Source organism: Melanostigma gelatinosum (assembly GCF_949748355.1).
Source record: "Melanostigma gelatinosum genome assembly, chromosome: 3".
Taxonomy (NCBI): Eukaryota; Metazoa; Chordata; class Actinopteri; order Perciformes; family Zoarcidae; genus Melanostigma; species Melanostigma gelatinosum.
In genome coordinates, this window is record NC_136636.1 from 16,965,172 (window position 1) to 16,988,504 (window position 23,333).

At 41.0% G+C, this 23,333-nt stretch overlaps 4 protein-coding genes across 5 annotated transcripts; 1 reads left to right on the top strand and 3 right to left on the bottom strand.

The window, feature by feature from the left end:
* Window positions 1-1,650: 1,650 nt before the first annotated feature.
* Window positions 1,651-10,323, bottom strand: twf2 (twinfilin actin binding protein 2). The gene is made up of 9 exons (XM_079266488.1): window positions 9,984-10,323; window positions 7,220-7,398; window positions 5,904-5,999; window positions 5,686-5,790; window positions 5,556-5,570; window positions 5,260-5,385; window positions 4,958-5,108; window positions 2,606-2,727; window positions 1,651-2,330 (listed from the first exon to the last, which is right to left on the bottom strand). The coding sequence occupies exons 1-9, from the start codon at window positions 10,078-10,080 to the stop codon at window positions 2,163-2,165; spliced, it is 1,059 nt and encodes a 352-aa protein (XP_079122614.1). The 5' UTR covers window positions 10,081-10,323; the 3' UTR covers window positions 1,651-2,162.
* A 959-nt stretch (window positions 10,324-11,282) lies between these two features.
* Window positions 11,283-15,872, bottom strand: wdr82 (WD repeat domain 82). The gene is made up of 9 exons (XM_079265479.1): window positions 15,532-15,872; window positions 14,474-14,571; window positions 13,754-13,820; window positions 13,547-13,646; window positions 13,320-13,436; window positions 13,085-13,240; window positions 12,776-12,845; window positions 12,485-12,627; window positions 11,283-11,483 (listed from the first exon to the last, which is right to left on the bottom strand). The coding sequence occupies exons 1-9, from the start codon at window positions 15,690-15,692 to the stop codon at window positions 11,454-11,456; spliced, it is 942 nt and encodes a 313-aa protein (XP_079121605.1). The 5' UTR covers window positions 15,693-15,872; the 3' UTR covers window positions 11,283-11,453.
* Window positions 15,873-16,027: 155 nt separating this feature from the next.
* On the top strand, window positions 16,028-20,190 carry glyctk (glycerate kinase). Of its 2 annotated transcripts, none has more exons than XM_079266394.1 (5): window positions 16,028-16,201; window positions 18,241-18,627; window positions 18,712-18,863; window positions 18,942-19,117; window positions 19,201-20,190. In XM_079266394.1, exons 2-5 carry the CDS (start codon window positions 18,272-18,274, stop codon window positions 20,086-20,088), a joined length of 1,572 nt encoding a protein of 523 aa, XP_079122520.1. In that variant the 5' UTR covers window positions 16,028-16,201; window positions 18,241-18,271; the 3' UTR covers window positions 20,089-20,190. The 2 variants fall into 2 exon arrangements, with proteins under 2 accessions (XP_079122520.1, XP_079122521.1); XM_079266395.1 differs by having other exon boundaries at window positions 16,028-16,194.
* Window positions 20,191-20,372: 182 nt separating this feature from the next.
* tcta (T cell leukemia translocation altered) lies at window positions 20,373-22,650 on the bottom strand. Its single transcript, XM_079265232.1, has 3 exons — window positions 22,344-22,650; window positions 22,199-22,250; window positions 20,373-21,867 (listed from the first exon to the last, which is right to left on the bottom strand). Exons 1-3 carry the CDS (start codon window positions 22,552-22,554, stop codon window positions 21,825-21,827), a joined length of 306 nt encoding a protein of 101 aa, XP_079121358.1. The 5' UTR covers window positions 22,555-22,650; the 3' UTR covers window positions 20,373-21,824.
* Between the last annotated feature and the right edge of the window lie 683 nt (window positions 22,651-23,333).

Here is a 23,333-nt window from a genome sequence, read left to right on the forward strand (position 1 = left end):
ACAAGTTATTATTGTAATTTTTTTGCAAAATCTAGTAATTCCCCACCAGATTAGTTTTGTTTCCATTATTAACAGTCGAGCCATTGTTCGTATACTACAGTAAAATAACTTCACGTTTTTTTGTAACAGAAAACACCGACTTCAAAATATGAATTTTTGAATATTATTAATTATTGACAATTTTCAGCTGTGACAAACCTGTTCATTTCCATTATACGCTGGATTGCAGCACAATGCCTCTCAACCACCCACACACAAACTCCCACCCACATACTGATCCTGTACTTATGTTTTCCTTTTCTGAAAACACTACATTCTAAGAATTGGTAAGTGGATTGATGTGTGGGGGACAATGCATCACTGTTGGACTCTTTCAACTTGGATGAAAGAAAATGGGTGTTTTCCAGAGGATTCTGAGAAAAGCTTCAACATAAATGATCTTTGTTGAGTAGAACTTTGTTCAAAGGGAACAAAAGTAAGGCTCTCCTCCACCAAAGAAAGCCTAAACAACCGAAACCTAAACAATTTCAACAAGTACTTAGTTGATTTAATTTGCAGATCAATGTGGTGTTGCATAACGCATGATGTTGAAAATGTGACCGACTTTTTCCATCGAGTTGGTCTGCAGTTTTGGTCTAGACTGAAATATCTAGTAGTTGGTACAGAAATGAACTGTGCCCAGAGCATAAATATGGCTTTGGTGATCCCGGACTTTTCATACAGCACCACCATCAAGACAACATTTTACTTCATTCAGAACTTTGTTTATGACCAAATCCCTGCAAAATAGATTTCATCCCCATCATGCTGCCTGTTGCACTTTGTGTTTAATGATAATTAACAAATGTCAGCATGCTAAAGTAAGAGTGTTAACACAGTGAATATTAACCCTGCTAAACGTCACCATAGCATCGTCTCACGGATCTGCAACCCTGGCTGTGGACTATTGGTTCAGTAATGACTGAGCACTACCATTCCCAAATTTTTTAATTGGGACGATGAATGCAACTAATCAGTTTAAGATTTTTTTTGTCAACCGAGACTTATGGCCAATTGGTTGACAAAGGGACAAAGAGAGAGCAGCCCTGTGTGTGCACATGGTTAGTATCAGTCTCAGAAAGCCACCTTGTTCCTAGCAGGCTTTGCAGAGGCATGTGGAAGAAGTTTAAAATATGTACCGTACACACACACTGATCCAACAGCTGAGCTGACCTCCAAAGCAAAAAAAAAAAAGTGGTTCTGCAGAGAGCTGTTACCAGTTATGGGGAGTGAACTAAGAGTCTCGATTTGTTGTTTGTTGATTGCTTGTTGTGTTGTTGTGTACTCTGTAGCCTGATGCTACAGTGGCCAGAACTCCTGCTGAATTGATTTCCATGCAGTTAAATCAACACAGTGCAGTCTTTCAAACACTGCAACCTCACTGTCGTGACAAGAGGCGGTTGTCGTGTGGATGCCTGAATGTTGGTCTAGTTTAAAACCACAATTTTATTATTATCCCATGTTTATCTCAAAATAACAGGCCAACACTAAACAATTTCCCCCTAACCATGTAGCACATTTACAGACATGTAACAAGAAGTATTTCCATGCATTAAACATTGCATGCTTGATAAAAACACACAAATCTCGACCAAGAAGGTCTAATACCACAGTATAAACAGAATTTATTGGAATTTCCTTTCATATTGCCTTACAAACACAAAACTTGTATTGAAGGCCAGACATGAGGACTGAAACGTCTGACCAAGCATGTACAATTCATTACACATCTATTATATTGTAAACTGCAGACCTATTTTTATCAGTATGTAAAAAACTGACAAATTAACTTCATAATAACAACGCCATCTGCCAGGCTTCCAGCCCAACTCTTTTTAGTTTTTTAATTGAGGAAGTTATCAATAAAATGTTGTATGTATATTTATATAAATATAAATAAATGTTTGTATGTAAGACTTGATTTGTCTGTGGGAGAGTCAGATCATTTATCAGCATATTTTCCATCAAAAACACATTAGTTATACAGCACAAGTGTTTCAGTGCACAAGCAACAGGACGCCCGTCACTGCTCGTTGCTCTGTGCCTGACGAGGTGTTAGTGGGTCTGGGGAAATAGGGAGGGCTGGAACTGCAGACTCGACTCTGGGCGCGATGTGTCCCCCTCTAGCTGTCCTGTAGGGTCGCTCCTGTCCCTCTAATGAGGCGCTTATGTCCCCTTTTTCCTGCTGGGCCGCGGGGCTTAGCGAAGGCCTGTTTGTGAGCGTGCTGCTTGGGATGGACCTCGTCATACAGAAACTCGTCTGTCAGTTCATCGCCGTCATCAATCTCCAACTGCACATAGATGTAAAAAAATATCGGTGAATGAAACGTAGCGCTTGGATTTTGGGCTGAACATAAATAACATCTGTTAGTCAGCTTGAGGTTGTGCATACAACCTGGATATTAGAAATGCTGAGGTCATGAGTCAAATTGTAATATATTGAGTCAAATAACACAGAAATCCACCTCTAAAATAAAAATAAACAGAGAACGTGACTTCAGTGTTCTGACTGGCAGCTACAATCCTTTATGAAACTGTGTTATGTCATTTCCTATCCTTCCATTACCTTTTTAGCAATTTCCAAATTGTAATCTTTCTCCACATCCTCCAGTAGTCGACTCTTGCAGCTGGAATACAACATCCGCTCTTTAATGCTACAGCTGTATCCAGGCATGGAGTATATGAACACTGCAGACAGGGGAGGAGAAGAAGACGATTCATAAGCATTATTAAGTCAATGTTTTGTTTATGTACTGGTTTAAAATCTGGGAACAAAACTCCACAAAGAGGCCCAAAGACTGATCTGGAGGGTGTCTAGATGATTAAACGAGTTAAAAAAAGGGAAAACATACATTTCTATCACATTAAAAAGTGTTTTTTCTTCTAAATTTAGCTTTTTTTCTTGTGACATATTGGATACTTTCACCTCTTCGTGGTAAATGGACTTGTACTTGTATTGCGCTTTTCTAGTCTTCCGAGCACTCAAAGTGCTTTAACACTACATGTCATAATTCACTCATTTACGTCCAACTGATGGCTACATGCAAGGTAGCATGCCCATCAGAACTATCTAATCATTCATACCCATTCATACACGGCGGGAGCAGTTTGGGGTTAAGTGCCCAAGGACACATCGAGATGGATCGAATCGCCGATCCTCCGATTGAAGGACGACCCTGCACTACCACGGAGCCACAGTCGCTTTCAGGCCTTTACAAATTCTTCAAAGGAAACAATTACAAAAGTAAAATCAGTATTTGGTTGAACTGAAAACCCTGTTGACAAGTGTCACAAACTGGCTCGGGGAATGTGACAAACAGGGAGTCCACGCAGGATTGAACTTAAAATGAAACTCAACTTATTAAAGTATGTTTAACTCAAATGAACAATGGAGTGTGGAGATCAGCAATGTCAGCACATGGACCAGGGCTGCGGTCAAAAGTCCTTTTTGCTTAGGAAGGTTCTTAACTGAGTGAAATGACCCGGAAGTATCTACCGGTAAGTGGCCGCCATGATAAGAGCTGTTCGAATTCTCTAAATGCTCAGGAAAGGGGCTTCAATGCGTCCTTTATTAGCTCCTTTAGCAAAGGAAACACTGCACCTTCCTTTACCAAAGGAAAGTAAATAATTCCGCCCCACAATTCCTTGCGGCTGAAACAGGTGACTCACCATTCGGCCGTCATGAAAACAAACAATATGACTATCTTGAACAGGTTTAACAATTATACTCATACAGTCATAAACTAATGGGATTTATGTTGATGAATATGAATAGACAGTCATTTCATTTAATATGTGTTTATTTACTTTGAAAAGTAATAAATAAGTTTAAAAAAACAAGAATATGAAGTAAAATGAACAGTAAATATAGTAAACTGTCAATGAAGAAATTCTCAACAACAAGAAGCAGTAAAAGCTAGGCCTATGATAAGTTATTAAACTGTTAAAAAGCTAAACATCCCCAAACCGTTGAATTTACATTATTGCACAAAGGAATTATTGACATTGAACAGTTTATATTGCACGAGTGAATTTTGAGTTTCTACTGGAGGCAGTGTTGATCGTTAAATGTGACAGCAGCAGGAAAGATGGACCTCCGGTTTCTCTCCGTCACACGCAACGAGTGAAGCATCCTCTCACAAAAGAAGCTCTTCATACAGCCGGCATGGATCTGACTTTTAGATTTCTTAGGATCATGTTTTAGTTCCGCTTTTTTGCTCGTCAGTGACATCAATCGCCGCATCATAATGACGGAGCTTAATGAAAGAATAGTCGGATTCTCTGAACACCACGGTTACTCCTCGTGAATTCTCACGTATTTCCTTGAACCCATGACGTCTTCCAAAGAGGTTAGGAGGTCATTCTTTTGACCGCAGCCCCGGTTTAGCCTGGAAGGTCCAGGTGTGCTGAATCAAACTAACGAGCAGGAGGGGCATAACTGTAGGCCCTTTTCACAGCAGCTATTGAGTCATTGTAGGGCAAACACAGGTGTCATGAATAACATTAATTATGGCCCTGTTGCATTTAGGTGGACCAGGGTCCTGGTATTGTGCATGTTGGCTGGATGGGAACAAAATCCTTTTTTTCAACAATTACATCTGCGTTTACCCTGCTGTAAAATGGCTGTAAAGAAGTTTCGTCATGTTTTTTGATATTTTAGTTTAGATGGTGTGATTTGTGTTGTTTTATGTTTATTCTCATTACTAGAGATCTCTCAAGAAAAAAAGTAAGAAATTAAATCTTAAGTAAAGAGGGAAAAATGAAAGCTCAAAATAGAGTTTACATTTTGTACTACCTTGTCATTTGCAAGGGGCTTCAAATATTTGCAAATATGTGTGATAATATGCCGTGCCTGTGCACATCTTGTACAGATGAGAAACGCAGACGACGATCAAAGTACAAGGAATTGGGGACATACCGACAGATTCGAGGTGGTCTCCTTCATGCGAGTGCTTGTAAAGGAAGAAGTGGTATCTAGGAGTGTCTGTGGGAACTCTGCGGGGCAAATCACGAGTGTCTGTCGGGTTGGAGTGGACCAGCTCGATGGTCTCCTTCTCTACATCCAACCTCTGAAACACAGTAATAATGCACAGAATACAGGATGCTCTGCTCTCAAAGTAAAACATCAGCATCTTAATATATCAACACGGATTGTAACAATGTCTCTGTCATTTTTTTTTGGGAGAAAGCGCAGTCTTATATCAAACTCCTTAGGCTCACCAGTTGTATGTAGTTGATGCGTTTTTGGGCAAGTTGCTGCAGGGCTCTTTTGGCTGTTTCCTGCAGTGGGAAAGCGAGGCTCTGAAGTGTCTGGTGCTTACTCTCCACGCTGATCTCTGTCGTCACCTGCAGGGGGCAGCAAGCACACACACAGTCTTGACTATATATTCAAGCCAGAAAGTGTTTCATGGGATAATATAGCTTCACATTTTCCACACTGTAGTACAAATGTATTTTCAGAAATGATGTCGTTCCCCATTCAATCTCTGAAATCTGTAAACAATGCACCAACATACCTGTTTAACTCGGCCCTGAAAAGGAAACCACGACAAAACGTTACATTTCAAACGAAGGAAGTGATATTGCAGACACAAGCGTGGCGCATACAACGATGACAGCACCGCTGAGGGCACGTTGACCTCTCACCTCTGAGATTTTGATCCTCTGGAGCTCCTGCTCGGCTAACGTGAGCGGGGCAGGACCTGAGCAGGACGACACATGATGCTCGTAGCCCAGCAAACAGATGTCCTCCTAGTGTTTCAAGCAAAACAAAAGTCCCTTTACAGGCAGAACAGGACAAACACCTCTGAAACACGTCATCACATCTGCCACAGTAAATTACAATGAATTTAAACATTTCTGACCTCAGCTGTGCCGAACATCTCGTACTTCAAATGGCCACCGCCAAACTCTTTCTTCACTGTGGCCCGGGTGGCTGCATACAACATCTTTTGTTTTACCTGCAGCCAACAGAGTGGGAAATATATGAACTGTTTGTGTTTATGTTGCTGTCAGATGGAAACCGTTTTTTAGGTAAGATCGAATTCAAGACTGAATTGCTACACTGCTAAGTAAGAGCCAGCGATGGAGGAAGTCTGAAAATCTGAAAGCAATCTGAAAGAATTACTCAGTTACAAGTGAAAGTCCTGCCGTCAAATTCTTGCTCAAGGAAAATTACAAACGTTTTAGCATTAAATCAGAAAAGATGAAGCCATTTCTCTGCAGAAAGGCCCATTTCAGAATGATATCACTGGTTCTTAGTTGAGGATGCACTGAAGTATCCATCACTTGAATGTTGAAGCTGGTAAAGATGGAGCTGCTCTTTATTACTTTATATTTTATGAATAATCTAGTAATAATTTCTAAGTAACTAGTAACTAAAGCTATCAAATAAATGTAATAAAAAGTACAAAATGTGCTTCCATAATGCAGTAGAAGTATCCAAGTACCTCAAAATACAATACTTGAGTAAATGCATTTAGTTATATTCTATCCGTTGTAATCACTTTGACAATCGAACAGATACGTTTGACTTTGTCACCAAGCTAAACACAAGACTGCTTTTAATCAAAGGGGCACTCCAACAATGTTCTTCCAGTATGACATCATCATCACCCTATTCTTAAACTCAGCTTCTTTTCATCTTTTTAGCAGGCCGAATACAATGTTCTCAGGATTCTTTCTGTGCAGGATACATATCCATCCCTTGACATTCACATTTCCAATTGCATGATAAACATATTATTACTGCTTACAACCGGATGATGCCGGTGCAGTTGTGTTTATAGTCAGAGGACCTCATTCATTTGTGTGGATCTTTGGAGGGGCTGCTGGTAACGGTTGGTATGGTTTTTCCCTTGGCTATGTTTAAACACACATATGGTACTGATGCTTTTTGCCTGTATGGATTTTGTCTGAGGACCAATATGTTCTTAACAAAGTGAGGAAATGTGATCAACAGAGTGCAGGAGTTTTTGATTCTGTTTGGAAGTGCAAAATAAAATTGTTGTAAGTATTTACTTAAAATGTTAATGTTACATTTGAGGCTCTCATTACCAACAGCAGTGTGTGTGTGTGTGTGTGTGTGTGTGTGTGTGTGTGTGTGTGTGTGTGTGTGTGTGTGTGTGTGTGTGTAGCTTTACTATGTGGTGCTGAATGAAGAATATGTGGTACGACTCACCGGAGACTGATCAGGAGACCACGATATGAAGATCCACTCGTAGCCCTGTGCATTCTGGGAGTCGAGGCGGTAAAGGATGTAGCAGGGCTCCTGGTCGTCCAGGAGAGGAAGCAGGAAGTGATCATAATCCTGGTCCCAGCTCTTTTCTGGCTCTCTATAGGCCCCCAGCACCAGCTGCTCTGAAAATCAGACCAGCAGGCATCACATACCTTACTTCCCCCTATATACAGCACACCCTCTACAGAGCACATTGACACATACGGTACAAGTTAGACTACAGTGTGCAGTCAGGGATAGTAATGATGTATATATAGGAGGATTCATGCCTACCATTTATACAATACAGTGATGTTAAAAAGTGACATCACACTCGACGTTACTCTATCCATACTCTTAACTAGATCACACTTTTATATCTGTTCACTGAATTATTACTTTCTATCACTTTAGTTTTTTGAATTCAGATGAGGTACATATGTTTACTCCTTTAACCGACGTACAAAGATGTTTTACATTAAAGAGGAATGTGATGTTTCTTTAACACACGTAATGACCACGTCTAATTTTAAACACTTTCAGGTAGTCATTTATTTTTCACCATATGCATAATCTCTACTGAGTCTCTACAGTATTCATATTTCTAAATACAGTAAATGACTTCAGTATATATTCATGTTGTGGCATTCAAATACAGACTGGTCTATGTTGTCAACACTTTATTTGGATTGTCAGCCTACAAAATATTTATAGTATGTAGTATTATGTAGTCTATAGTATATATATATATATATATATATATAATATTTGTAACATTTCAATAGCTTATTAATTGAAGTGTTGTAAGAGATTATCTATAGAGTGTATGTGACAATTAATTTATCCATTAATAGATAAATGTCCATAAATAGTGTTTACAAAACAGAGAAAAGAGCCGTTAGAACCTGAAAAAGTCGGACATTTTTGGCTGATTATGAAAATATTTTGCGACAGACGAATTGATTGACTGTTTGTTTCGGCACCGCTTCTCGTGGGAACACATGAAGTCCGACTGACAATGTTTGCTCCATGTGCTGTGGTAAAAGAAGGCAAAGACCAACTTCTGATTGATTTCTAACTGCCTTGACGGGATGAGGTGAAATCTCTCAATGAAATCAACAAAACCAAACAAGGAAATCAAAACTCTGCGAGCTTGGAAATCACAAAACATGCACTAAAGCCTGATGTCCTTGTGGGGTGCAGAGGGATTTCCTGACCATCTCTTGGGGCTTGTTGCTATTCTGAGCCACAACACATTCCAGCTCTGCATGCACACATACTTTCCATCAGCCATTCTCTCTTAGGCCCTGTTTTTATAGGTCTGTCTTAGACTGTATGGAAATGACTCACTTTAAGTTTCCCTTTTTCCTTCATGTTTAAAACAATAAAATAAAATCACAAGCTATCGGGGGTCCGTTTGGCGAGAGGAAATCAGGTGGCATACCAAAGCCAGCGGTGATGAAATCGACCAGAATGATCTTGTTTCTCTTTTGACATTGAAACGAACATGAGTGTCACTGGGCAGCAGCAAGCAACCAAGTCACGTCACACTTCGCTCAAAATAACCAAGTGACGCCTGGAAAGACCACAGTGCTGCAGCAAGGAAGTGAAGCAGGCCTGACAAGTCTTTCTGCTTTGCGACGGCGCGTCTCTGTCACACCAAGCTTATCTCTGTTGACATCAATACTTCAAATATGAGACTAAATATTTGATATTAGAGACACAGCTCACAAAGATAGCCCCAGAATGCATCTGTCACGAAGCAGATTAGTGTCAGATACCAAAACAAGATATAAACACCTCGTCAACATATCAGTCCACCTTCATAATCTGCTACCTAGAGACCTATTGCCTCACTGACCATTGTTCACCACTCAGCTGACACACTGACCACAATCCTCTTTTCCTAGATGTTACATAAAGTCCATAGCAGTGGTTTAGCAACTTTGTTATTGCTTTGTGACACCTCAATATGAAGCCCCTTGTGAGGGTCCCGAACCCCAGGTTGGAAACCATCTATGGTTTAAAGACAAAAGTTTACAGCTCATGGAAAAGGGACATGACTGGTTTGAAAACTTTTTGAGCCACTGGAAGCCACGACAGCTATGCTTTAGGTATAGAATAAATCATAAAGTAGTGGTGTCGAACCTGGGGCTTGGGACCCCACAAGGGGTCCCAGGAAAAATCGGAGGGGTCAACAAATGATGAATGAACAAAGTCAAACTATTTTCATAATATATCTGACACAAAACTGTATATTTTTCATGATTTCTTTGCTTATTTTTTTACAACACTGAATACGTTCACCTCTAAAAAGCCTTTAAATGAAACAGAAGAAAGAAAGTAAAAAAGGTAGAAACGCTCCTTGACTGAACTGTTCACACTTCATGTTAACAAAGACCACAACGTGTGATTAGTGGTCACATGTAGACATTTAAAGGGGCCATAACCCAAAAGTATTGGTATCCACTGTTGTAGCGAATGCATAAAGAACTTGTTTTCGCAGATGACAGTGATTTGTTCTGGAGCGTTGCCCAACTGATTGTGTAAGATGTTTTTTTTTCTCAGACTCAAAGCAATCTATGGATGCTATGAATCAAATAAGTGCTTTACAACACACCGAAACACAAAACTAATATCATGGATGATTTACATCTTACAACCCACTGAGACCCAACTCATCCCCATGTTGGACTGCTCCACTTGTACACCGTCCTGGGTCACTCACCGTCTTGGATGCGCACCTTGATGAGGCGCACCGCTCCACCTCTTGCCCTGGCCAGGAGGTCCCTCAGCTCCTGTGTCACCACTAGTGCGAGAAACATGGTGGGTCAGCAGTCTCTTCCTCCCGCCAAGCACTGCAGCAGGCTCGTCAAAAGACAGAAGACGACGAAACAGACAGGACAGGAGCTCCACGGCACTCGGCCCAAATATTCAGTCCAGTCAAGAGACACCGAAGTCCAACCAGAGGAGCCTGTTGATAAAAAAACCTTCCTTCACTTCAGATGATGTGAGTAAGTTCAGTTCTGACTGCTGAAGAACAGGATCGCTGAATGTGTCTGGACTCGTTGAGAGAGTGCGACAGTGTGAGAAGGGGCATCGCTCAAGTAACTAGGACAGTATCATGTGCACGCAGACAGGGAACCCGATCACCTCACTCCCAAATTCAGCTCTCAATGACTGACTGCCCAGCACTGGGCTGTGACACCCCCAACACAACACAGCAGGAGCTGGAGACCTGCAAACATAATTACCAATTTCTGAGCCAAGAACAATTCAAGTAGGATGTACTGTCGTAAGATAGCTTTTGGTCGGATGATAGACACCCCACTGAAGAAGCATTGTTTTACTGTTAACACCCAGAGTTTAATGAGTTTCATCATGTGAGCAAAATCACCAATATCCTGCTGTTTATGAATCACAGATCAATGATTTGGGCTGAGGTGGGAAAAAATAAAGTGTGTTGTTGTTTTTGGAAAGTTTACCCAACTTTGTTGACCTCAATTCACACATGACCACCGTGATGGTCAACAGATTGTGTAAGATGTTTTTGCTGTCACAAATCACCTGGACGTTTTCCAAACCCCAGATCAACAAACTTACAAGTACTCACTCCTGCTTTCAATAACTTTAACTGGAAATCAAACATTAAATGAATATTACACTGACAACTTAAAACTCATGAGCAAGATATTAAAAAAAAAAAAAAAAAGTCATATTAACTGGATCAAAAACTGCAAATGTGTTTAGAGTTGTGACCTATTCATATTTCCTTTCAAAAGGCGTTTATATAAATGTGATGAATATAGTAAAGATGCAATATAAAGTTCACGATATCATCTCAAGGCTTTGGCCATTTTAAACTGACTTTCTAAACCGATACCACTGTGACTCAGGACAAGAATAAGTAGGTTTGGATTCATTCATTAAAATAATCGGTGGTTGACTCAGATAAATACGACTTGTGTAATACACATATACACACATCACAACACAATAATAAAGTGACAAAACCAACGTCTTACCATGAGACAATTTAATGTTAAATAGAAATATAAAAAAAGAACAATAGACAAATGATCTATTTCTGCACACTACTTATTTACAATTAGAATTTAATAGTAACGCTTCCTGTGAAATTTACACCCAGCTGCTCACTCTGGCCTCCAACAGAGGCTTCGCCTGCATTGTGTTGTCGTCAGTCATCGATGGTCGGGAGCCAGAACGCCTGAAAAACAAGAACGCATTCAAAATGTTTCGTCACATTTGAACCGTTTTGTAACTGCTGGTGCTTCTGTGCGCTCCACAGAGGTGACGTTTCACACTTGAAGTATCTAAGTAATCTAATTTACTTTCACGTTGTCTTGCGCACATTTAGATATAAGAATCTCTAAATCTCTTTTCCTGTTTGCTGACAGCGGGGAAATAATTGAAAGCTGAGCTGAATGACATGAAAAGCTCACATTCACTCAGAGTTGTGTCCCGTGTGCACAGTTTCAGATGCTCCTCCTTTCAGAGTGTTACTAAAAACACAATAATAAAAGTGTAATAATGTGACTAAGAAGATTGTTACTGTGAAATGCTCCGTTTAGTGACATCACAGCAACATGTTATGAACACTTAATCCTCATAACAACTTAAACCACTATTGATGCGTCTCACAGCACCACCTAGTTGGACGCGGCTGTACTGCCAAAGGGTTAGATTCAATACAAAATATATTCTTAGGTAATTTAGAAAGCTAGTTATTTTTATATCTAAATGTGCTCAATAAAAAAATACATCGTAATACATCATTTTGTTGACCAGCTACGTTTGAATACCGCCACGCTAATCAAAACACATCATCACGAGGAGACAAACATGCAGAGACACAAAATGGATCTTTTTTTATAAAAAACAAAAAAGGGACACATGATACAACCTGCGTCAATAAAAGCTCCAAAGTGTGCGGTGAGGAAATATGACCCTGAATACACCCTTCAGCCACACCCGCAGTGAAGCACAATATGTATTTTTTGTCATTACAGCTGAAAGGAGCAATGTTTTCTGTCATGTTTTGTTTTTCTCTCTCATGTATTCGGGAAGCTGGTCCTCAGAATGTTTTAACAATCAAAAGCGAGCCCTAAGATACAAAAGACTCAAGACGCCCTTGTGTTTAACTACTTAATGCAGCTTCAAAAGGGATCATGAAGGAATCTACTCGCGTGACGCTTCTTGTCCACTCACCATGTTGGAGCAGGCACTCGCAAACGTCATGAACTTGGGGTTGAACTGCAGGCAGCTTATCGGTCCCGTGTGCTTCCCGTCTAATAACGCCACCTTCATGCCGTTCTCTGCATTCCACACGTGGATCTTTCCGTCCTCAGAGCCTGACACATATACGGACAAAACAAAAGTTTCATGACAACATTACTTTGTTAGAATTAAAAATCCAATCGCTTGGGGCTTTTAATGATTGTGATAAAACTCCTTCCGTGAAATAATAAATTAATGTATTTCCATCACTGAGAAACTCACCGATCATAACAAACTGTGAATCCGGAGTGAATGACGCCTCCAGGTTTACACATTTACTGTTGTTGTAGCCCTGTGGGTTAAAAACAGCAGCCACGAGCAAGGATTTTGGGCACATTAGTACGACAAGAGAGAACAATTTACTGAGAGTTATCAGACTCTCATCATTTAAAAAAAAAAAAAAAAAAACATTAATGTCAACCGTTGTAATGGGTCATTGAACCGGTGGGATTTAACCGAGTCAGGGCTCTCCAAACACTGTCCTAACTGTGTGATTTAGATGTGACGTCTGTCTTTGTTGTCATCTCTTACCCCAAAGGAATGCATCACAGCACCCTTAAAAGCATCCAAGACACGAAGGGCTCCGCCATTTGTAGAAAGAAGAATGAGTTTTCCGTCATTGCTAAACTTGAGTCCTGTCCACTCGCACGTCCGGTCGTACTGAAGCTTGAAGGTGGCGAAAGGACCCTGTTGACAAGAGGCGTCGTGAATATCTTGCTCCCATTAAATTAAAGCTATCTAATTTCACTTTTCCTATCAAACTTGCCTTGTCAAACGACCGCAGGTCATAAAGTTTAACCATCTCTGAATTTATTCCTGCAGCAAAGATTAAACCCTCTGGATCAAAGGAGCACACTGGCTTCCCCTGCAGGTGCATCAAACCCTAATGACAGATGACAAGAGACGGTCAAAATCAGCTTTTTAAAAAAATAATAATTTCATATTAGTGCAACAACAGTGGCTTCTCACCCAAATTACAAAAAACTGACTCACCTGACAGTTAGGTGATCGCAAATCCCAAAGTCTGATAGTTTTATCTGATGAGCCAGAAATAAACATGTCGTCCACAGGAGACATGGAGAGAGATGTAACTCTGGTTACACAGAAATAAAAAGAGGAAAACATGAGAACCGAGGAACTTCCAACTCAACACAACATCAAATCAAGGTTCACACAGACCAGCAGAAATCCAGTTCTCACCTTTTGTTATGGCCAGGGAAGTAGCGGATGTATTTGTTGTCATGAAGAGAAAGGTATCGGATGGTATCTTTGAGAAAAATAACACAAAAACGGCATTACCGTGTCAGACATGAAACCTGACCAGCAGCAGCAGCAAGAAACAAGCCGGCATCCAAACACAAAGTTGATGACAGGCAGTTGTGATGAGTTGACTCGACCGTGGGCAAGGCAGTCAATTGTACAGTTAGCTCCTGTATGGGGCAGAATCACAGACCCTCAAACTGTACAAACAACTACCTCAGACCAAAGTGAGCAGTGTGGCCCGCAATCCAGCAGCGGTGCACAGGGGTCGTGTACGTCAACAGTCCACCACACTGTACCCTACAGCTCATAATGTGGAGAGAACTAACAAGTCAAGAGGAGATCGTGTTTACAATTTAGACTATCCTACATATTGTGACATCATTTAAATGTGGTCTCCTCCTGCGTTACAGTGAAGCGATTCACTTCTCTGGGTGTATACGACAGCTCTAGCCAAGTGAAATGCACAACAACGTCTCTACTTGTTTGGCCCTGTACCCATTATCAACGACCACGCATATCAGATATTTTGGTAAAAACAAAAACATAGTGATATTTGATTCGTTGATGAGTTCCTAATTCTATCAACAGTATCATATTAGACACAAACTAACTTATTCATGCTATGCTACATAAAAACGTATCTGTGCCTCAACATACCATCGATTTTGTTGGAACTGTAGACCACCGTGTTTGCAGCGTGTGTGTACCGGATCAGATCCACTCCATACTTCTTGCTGTAGAGAGTCCTCTTAGGTCTGCCACAAATCATATGAGGTGAGAGAGGGAAAAAAAGAATATGCATTTCAATCATTGGATGATATTATTGCCTTGTTGTAGTTATTGCCATGTCACAACTACAGTTAACACATCTGAGTTACAGCCTCAATGCACAGATAAATTGCCTTTTCTTCGTCCCAAATCTTTATGTTCTGAATATTGACAGTCTTTTTAGTGGTGATCGGCAATTTAAATACACTGCTTTGAGCACTGACATTAAATGATGCGGGTTTTTTTTTAACCTGTAATTCAGATAAATACTGATAGATTATTGTAAGGCTGCAATTTCAATAAGGATAATCGGTTCCTTAATAATCTATTATTTACTTGGTTTACTAAATGTCAGAAAACTGTAAAAAACTAAAAACTACACATTTTAAATTGCTGGGTTTGCCCACCCCAAATACTAACATATACAATTTACAGTTGCATAAAAAAAGAGAAAAAGCAGCAAATGTTCACATTCAAGAAGTTACAACCAGCAACTGTTTTAATTTTAATAACATTAGTGTAATATCAAAATGGTTGGCTTTTCTCTGCGCATTAACGTTACCTCATTACTATTTATGTTGACATATCACTCAAACGTATTGATATTGACGAGCTAAGCCCAGATATCCACCACTGAGAGGTTTATTTAAGAACTCAAACACAACAGTTACGAGCTGTAACTCAAGTACAACTCGCGTGACTTTAACTGATTATGATCTACTTCAACCTGCGATGACAAACGTTACATATGCATATGACTGTTACTTACTACCGTATAACGTAAGACAATAGAAACTGAAAACAACTGCAAAAATCTGTCAAACTGCACGCACATACAGACACGTTACATCTCATTCATTCCTGAGCGCAGTGCAGCAGGCCTCGCTAGCTAGCATAGCAACTAGCTAACGTCAAGAACAACAGAGCAAATGAACAAATCCACTTACTTTCCCTCTGTGCAGTCGTACAGGACTAAGGAATCGTCGTCGCTGCTGGAAATAATCGATTCTCCGTTTGAACTGAAATCGAAACAGTTAATTTTGTCTGAGTTTTCCCGGAACACCTTAGCTACTCTGAAGCTCCGCAGCACATTGTCCGTGAGCTTCATGGTGGCCTCTGTCTGTCTGAGGGGAAGCAGGCCCTCGTTCTACTTTAAATCAATTTACAAATGTCACTTAATTCAGATGCACGTATATGAACTACAATTGTGCGAGCAGTTGTTGTTTTTAAAGAAGTATAATTCAAAAACAGCGACGAAAGCCCGCCTGCGATACTTCTGATCCACGGGAGAGGGGGGAGGGAGGGAAAACCAAGCCCCGCCTCCTCGACCGCGGTGATGCGCAACTCATCGTTTGACACGCGCGTTGGTCGGAAATAGCAGTTATCGCGATAGTTGAACAAGTGGGTCCGATGTCATAAACAACATTAAGGAATTAACAAAAACATACGGATCCCTGAAGTGTGAATTGTTTGTATCTTGGGCACACAAGTTATTGTCTGGTTGGATTCCGGAGCTCACAGGGGAGAGTCTTGGATAAAATAAATAAATTAAATAAACTTTTGCAGCTTCGTCTCAAGGAGGGGGTCTACAGAAGAGGAGACTCTCAGCTGTTATGCGTAAGTAACATTATATCGAGGGATATGCAAAAAAACAGAGTCGTATGTGCATTTTGCACACATACTCGGCAAATATAAATTCTGAAATATTATCTCACGATCATATCAGCTGCTCGACAATTTATCTTTCCCATCATACGTTAACAGCCACCGCGCTGCTATTAAAAATCACTTGTATAATGTTGCTGTGTTTGCTCGTAGTGTGGACGCAGCATTGTGTCAACGGTTTTAAATATAATCCACATCACTTCGGGGAACGTTCGATTAAACTTTGGCAGCCATTTTGACCTTTTAACATGATTACTCACATAGACATACATGTGCACAATAAAAGAGAAGTACATGTTAAGTGACTAACTATTAAAGTAATTTAACAAGTGTTAAAACACCAATGTGCAAACTTAAGACACTTTTATTTCGTGAAGGGTCAAATGCAAACAAATGTTTCAAATATGGTGATTTTACATTTTACCAAGTGTGTGCTAAGGGTAGGCAGAGGTGATCCTCTATCAAGGTATATGTAATTTTGCTATCATAATATAATGCATTTTCTATCCACACATTTTCAATCAGAGGGGGCTGTCTGTCTTTGGCTCATCTGATACCTGCCAAACCAAAGTACTTCACATTGGTGCAAAAAGTCAAATCAAAATCTAATATTGCTATAAAGCATTCCTGCTCTCTGATTTGCAACATTGCCCACAATAGCCTCGTACAACCAGAGATGTTAAAGGAAAAGACACCAACAGTGAATTTAACTCACCCACCCCCAGTGGGCAATGTGCTATTTCTTAGGAGCTGTGCTGATCTGATAATTTACAAAACAGTTTTTATTCTTCATCCTCAAAATAATCTGTTCAACGTGATGACATGTCACACTTATCTTTTGTTCTGTTCTATACTGAATAAGCATAAAAACATCAAAAGGGCAACTTTCCAACACTATATGACCTGAAGTCCCATTGGGTCAGTACCAACATTTAACATCAAATTGAATTTTCTTGTCTCCCTGCTATTTCTACAAAGGAGCAAAAAGGCGACTTTCAGCTCTCACAAACGAACCGTGCACACTACATGCCTTTTCAAACATTATGAATGCCGGTGTCTTCACAACTCAGAGAAAACAGGACTTGCAACCAGTGTGCACATGACTTCAATGTAAAGTAATTTTTGGTTTTGTAGCCTTTGAACTGTGCTGCAGCACGAATAGCTCCAAAGTCTGTCAGATAGTACTACTCTTTTTTTTTTTTTCTTCCCCCAGTCCGGGGAAAAAAACAAAACAACGGACAAATGCACAGAGGTGTAATCAGTGATCAGTGGTTGGATGTGTTCTGTGGAGCATTCAAGTCAATCATTACACACAGGGTACACAACTCCAGTCAGTCTCTGGTCAGATTTCTGCTACACTGCCTTACTGCTGAGGTGGAGGGCATAGAACAGGCTTCCACAGGAACCCACAGGCTTTATATTCCATTTTGCAACCTTCACAGGTAGGCCACCTCATGCGTCTTCAGAAAGCACCGTTTTACCGGGAAATGTGTAACTGTATTAGGATGATTACAGCTATTATCTATGTACGGTTCTGGTTGTTTTACACACAAAAGGTAGGCAATAGTCTGAACACTTTGTTTTTAGCCTTTACAAGTGAGCTAACAAGCAACACATGGCCACATTATTCATTAAGTGAGTAGAGTATACAACAGCATCACACACTTGTGTACTTCTTAAGTATTTCGATTTAACCGGGCGAGATCAGAGCTACCAATCAGTCCGAGGACTGTACAGCTTATTAACCGCAAGTATAATACAGTGTTAGAATATAAGTATTGATTTCTTGGCCACAGACATTTTTATTTATTACAATGCTGCAAATGTCACTGACATTTTAATCTTCAATGCATCGTGCTAGTAATTCAAGTTTTGCAATTACCTCACTGTGATATAGTTTTACTACAGTATTCACTACACCATGGTTGTATTCATTGTGGTCTTTTTTTAAATAACATGTTTTTGTGGAAACTGACTTTTTAATTTCTCAGGCAATTTCAGCTCAGACCCACTGAACTGTCCATGGCCCGTGTTCTTTCCCTGTTTCGGCCTCAGCCTTTTCTGGTCCACGTGAGCAGGACAAAACCTATGTTGTGCAAAATGTCAATGGACTCGCGGGCACGCAAGGTGTTTGCAGCCGCAGTGGAAGCTGTGCAGCCAGACACGGTGGTCCGGCAGAGTATAGAGCGCAAAGAGGACTCGGTCATTATCAGTGGCCATAAATTCACACTCGAGCACAACCTGCACTTGGTTGGCTTTGGAAAAGCTGTACTGGGAATGGCTGCTGAGGCAGAGAGGATTATGGGGGATCATTTGGTGAAAGGAGTAATAAGCGTGCCACATGGGATTCAGCAGATGTTACAGCAGCATGGAAAAAAGTAAGCAAAAGTATGTAAGCAACTTAAAGTATTATACAAAAATAAGATCAAGCAGCGTAATAACATTTCTCACTCCCATCACAGTCATCTCTTGTTAAAAGAAACGAGTCGCATCAGAGTGATGGAGGGAGCTAAACACAACTTGCCTGACATTGATGCCCAGAAGGCAGCTGAAGGGATCAAGCAGTTGGCCAGTGAACTGACGGAGAAAGACCTGCTACTTGTACTGATTTCAGGTAAAAAATTTGTTTTTATTTTTCTTCATACCTTTTTAAATGTAAATCTCTAATACAAGGTGGTGAACCTGTGTTTAGGTGGAGGCTCTGCGCTCTTACCTGCCCCCATCCCACCAGTCTCACTGCAAGAGAAACAGGATGTGACCCGCAAACTTGCAGGTGCTGGTGCCACAATTCAGGAGCTGAACACTGTGCGACGGGCCCTTTCTGTGTTAAAGGGTGGAGGCCTTGCGCATTGTGCTCACCCAGCTCAGGTAACATACTTTTACTTAATTGGCTGTTTATTGCAGTGGGGAACTCATTCCAGCATTGTATTTTGAATATCACCCCTTCACAGGTGGTGTCACTGATATTGTCCGATGTAATTGGGGACCCCCTGGACTTGATAGCCAGTGGCCCCACCGTGTGGAGTGAGGTGTGGCCTGAAGAAGTTTTTTCAGTCCTTGAACGTTACAAGCTGCTGAACTGCCTACCAGCCTCAGTAAAGGAAGTTCTTGGAAAACCAATGCCGAAGTGGAGGGAGAATAAAGGTGAATCTAATAAATCAGGACGCGTTCTCAATACTGTGATTGGCTCCAACAGCGTTGCCCTCAAATGGGCAGGTCGCCGTGCTCGGGAGTTAGGTTTCCGCCCTGTCATGCTGGCACCGGGAGTGTGTGGCGATGTGAGGTCAGTCTCCCGACTATACGGCCTCCTGGCTCGCTTTGCCTGTTCTCGAGAGGAACCTCCTCCAGAGATTGCGGCTGAGCTGCTGAGGCTGGGGCCTGAAGTAGGCGTGGCGAGCTGGGACCTCTGCCGCACCATGCAGGTCTTGGGTGAAGGGCGTACGGAAGGATGGGGTTCCACGTGTCTGTTAGCTGGAGGTGAGCCCACCGTGGCGCTGACAGGCAAGGGTCGAGGTGGTCGAAACCAGGAGCTGGCTCTGCGAGTGGGACTGGAGCTGAGAGACCTGAAGCTTCCGCCTAATGGTCCCGTGTTCCTCAGTGGTGGAACCGATGGTCAGGATGGACCCACTGAGGCAGCAGGGGCCATCACTGATGGGGGGTTATATGAAGAGGCACAAGCACAGGGGCTGGACGTCGACAACTTCCTTACCAACAATGATTCTTACACTTTTTTTACCCGTCTTTCTGCTGGGCAGCGCTTACTTGTACCTGGCCTAACCTGCACCAATGTGATGGACGTGCACATGCTACTCATTCCACCCATTCCCTTTAACATATAAAACGCATATAAAATAATCTTGGTCCAGCAGATCTGGATAAATAAATGCATTAATGAGTCTATTTGACTTGGTTTTGTAGTACCCGTTTTTTTCATCGACTATCTATTTGGAGGTATGACTGGTATTGTTAGATTAAATTCTAACAAAGTGTTATCAGCTTTAAGGTTTCAAAGTTTAGAAATAGTAATTTTACTGATCTTTCTTAAATCACTGAAAAATATTTTTACCATCCAGCACTTGCAATTAGAGGCATTAAAAACACCAGTAGTTTCAAACACAGCAAATTTAATATCAATCAAGCTATTTACACAAAACATGTATTCTCTTTGCCACTGGTCTGATTTTGTTGTTTATTTCAGGACTGTGTATATCAGAACATTTCAGTAAATGCACACTGTAGTACATTGTCTTGTACTAACTTGTCTTTGCCATTATAATTGTTGTAACTTGTCAGATACAATTCAATGCCCCTTTGACTTATTCATATTTTAGATTGTATTTGACTATTAACTACGCTTTTGACACAAACAGAAAAACTAGTATCAAAATGAAACAAATTGAAAAGCACAAATATGTAAAAATGATTAACCCAAGTAAAAAGGCACTTTTAGCAGAAATTACAGCTTTGAATCTACCAAATATGTATAGGTTGGTTTTAGCTTTGCAAATCTGAATATTGCATCCCCCCCATTCTTTGCAAAACTGCTCAAGCACCTTTGAATGACAGGATGAACAGTCTGAGGTGTGGACACTGAATAACTACCATAGGACATTTCAATTGTTATTCTAAAGCCATTTTAGCTTAGTTTTCTTGCTTAATGTAGCAGCTTCTCCTCCAGAACTTCCCTTTTTGTGGCATTAACTTTACCCTCCATCATCAAAAGCCACTAGGTCCTGCTGCACAGCTTCATGGTGGGTTACTTGTAATTTGTGCTACAGCCCAGATCTCATGCAAGTGTTTTTCCCCCCCTGTAGATGTAAAGTGAGAACAATGTTGTTTGTACTGTGTCTCAACAACAGTGACAGTGCTAACCACCACAGTGCCTCCCTCATTAATATGCCGTGCAATTCTTTTTTATCATTTTCCTAATTTTTACTTTGTTACAGATTTCTGAAGGATGGTGCTTTGTTTTCATGGTGTAGTTTTTGCCAAGAAGTTGATTAACCAGCTGACTGTTTTCAGATACATATTGTTCCATCATCTGTCACACCTTGATTACACACAGGTGATTTTCATTCAAAGTGTGCCATAAACAGGGTGGATTTGCTCGTGTAGGTTTATTTAAACCCAATTTTGATAAATTCGTAGGGATTTGTTTTCACTTCGACACAAAACTTCACTGTGAGAAAAGCTAGAAAACAAAACAAGGGCCAAAGAGGGTCAACACTCAAATCAGGCCCAATATATCGATATCTCCCATTAAGCTCACACAATGCTCCTTGCATGTTATGAGAAACCCAGTGGTTAACATATCATGCAAAAATCATTGAAGATGTAAACCTGCTTTTTGTGGCTCTGTATTCCAACAGACTTGAAGCATAGAGTCTATTGTTCCTTACATACATCATTCAGATCAGTGTGACACAGCTGGTTTGCATAACAGATGTTTTTCTATGCAGTTGCCGGAGAGTGCATCCATGAATGCACTGAAGAAGCCTTATTATCAGTGAACTGTCTCATCACTAGAGTCCGGCTCTCACTTGGATAAAGTCAAAAGTCCAACACCATTGTCCTGTTAATCTCGATGAGTCTTCGGGGCATCTCCTGCTTTGCTTTCCCTGCAAGAACACAATGTCATTACTGACAATACTATTTTAAACAGCAGTAACTGTAATATAATTTAAGTGTGACAAAACATCTACAACGCTAGTATACACTTTTTTTTTACCCCACCACCATCAGTGATATGTTGGCAATATATGCTGCAGCTTCAGTTGACAGAACATAATTACTCTGTATCCATTCAACTAGAAGCAGTCTCCCTCCACCATTGGATGCTCACTCAATCAGAAGAAATGCTAGGCAAAGATCCTAAAACCGGCTTTGCACCAGACTGTGTGAGGAGGATAATCTACCTGTTTGAAGCGACACGGACGATCAGAAACCTACCATCCACTCAGGTGGGGTGCTGTGTCAGGTGTGCCTCCGTTCTGTCCAGTCCCTGAACATGAACACCAACAGAGATGAGGCCAACGTGGCTAGCACTAGTTTAGCTTAGCAAGTTGATGTAGCGGTACGGTCGAAGAAAACTCACCTTGTCGATAATACATATCGTTGACTGTATTCCCGTAGATTTTCCATGCAAAGTGAATTGCGACAAGACTTAAAATTAACCAGCCGAGTAATATTTTGAATATGGAAACTCTCATATCGTTGGCGAGCCAGTCGTCAACAAATTCGGATAGGAACGACAGGCAGCTGTCACCGATGCGGGACAAAAACTCAAAATCCCACGGTTCCGCCATAGTGCCCGGCTATTCGGCTTACGTTACGTGAAATCAATATGGTAAACTCCTCATCCGATGGATAAATGTAGTGATGTTACGAGATGTGTCGACGCTTCGAAGCGTGTGTCGAGTAATGGAGGGGGCGTTTCCTTGAAGCGCGTATCGAGGCGTGCTTCATGTAGGGGAGGAGCCAAAAATGATGACGTCCGAAGCCTCGCTGCCCGGCTGTACCACGTGACTGCTTCGGGAAGTGGTTCAGAGTTTGCCGGGAGGTTCGACAGCTATATAAACCACTCACGCTCCATTCAAAATGTGGGTTGTAGGTGGAGAGTTGCGGTCAGTTGAGAGTTTGGATAGTTTGGAGAGAGAGAGATAGTTTGGATAGCGTTTATATAGTTTGGAGAGTTTAGAGAGAGAGAGATAGTTTGGAGAGTTAGGAGAGTGAGGAGAGAAGGATAGGTGATGGAGCCAGCTGGGAAGAGGAGGGTTTCCCCTGTGTGGGAACACTTTGATTTGATAACTCCTAATAAGGTAAGCTAAAGCTAACTCTATTTCAGAGACATTAGGTTTGCTTATCAAGAACTGTATTTTTCACAGTTTCTTATTTTATTCAAAGGTGAGGTGTTTATTGTGCTCCAAGGAGTTGGGGTACAATAACACCTCATCCATGCTAAGGCATCACCGTGCCTTGCATGAGAATAAGGAGGAAACTGGAGCTTCAGCCAGCCATTGTAAGTCATTACAATATTACAAATGCACCATCACAATTTTTCCCTGTTCACTTTTGTGTATTGTGC

Coding starts and splice junctions, on each gene's coding strand:
- glyctk (XM_079266394.1), top strand. CDS start 18,272: ATGGCCCGTGTTCTTTCCCTGTTTCGGCCTCAGCCTTTTCTGGTCCAC. Junction 18,628..18,711: donor TTACAGCAGCATGGAAAAAA/GTAAGCAAAAGT, acceptor CTCCCATCACAG/TCATCTCTTGTTAAAAGAAA. Junction 18,864..18,941: donor GCTACTTGTACTGATTTCAG/GTAAAAAATTTG, acceptor ACCTGTGTTTAG/GTGGAGGCTCTGCGCTCTTA.
- wdr82 (XM_079265479.1), bottom strand. CDS start 15,692: ATGAAGCTCACGGACAATGTGCTGCGGAGCTTCAGAGTAGCTAAGGTG. Junction 13,437..13,546: donor TGCGATCACCTAACTGTCAG/GTGAGTCAGTTT, acceptor ATCTGTCATTAG/GGTTTGATGCACCTGCAGGG. Junction 12,846..13,084: donor CTGTGATGCATTCCTTTGGG/GTAAGAGATGAC, acceptor TTTAACCCACAG/GGCTACAACAACAGTAAATG.
- tcta (XM_079265232.1), bottom strand. CDS start 22,554: ATGGCGGAACCGTGGGATTTTGAGTTTTTGTCCCGCATCGGTGACAGC. Junction 22,251..22,343: donor CGATATGTATTATCGACAAG/GTGAGTTTTCTT, acceptor GTTCATGTTCAG/GGACTGGACAGAACGGAGGC. Junction 21,868..22,198: donor GCACCCCACCTGAGTGGATG/GTAGGTTTCTGA, acceptor GTGTTCTTGCAG/GGAAAGCAAAGCAGGAGATG.
- twf2 (XM_079266488.1), bottom strand. CDS start 10,080: ATGTTTCTCGCACTAGTGGTGACACAGGAGCTGAGGGACCTCCTGGCC. Junction 5,791..5,903: donor AGATGTTCGGCACAGCTGAG/GTCAGAAATGTT, acceptor TTGAAACACTAG/GAGGACATCTGTTTGCTGGG. Junction 5,109..5,259: donor GCATCAACTACATACAACTG/GTGAGCCTAAGG, acceptor ACTGTGTTTCAG/AGGTTGGATGTAGAGAAGGA.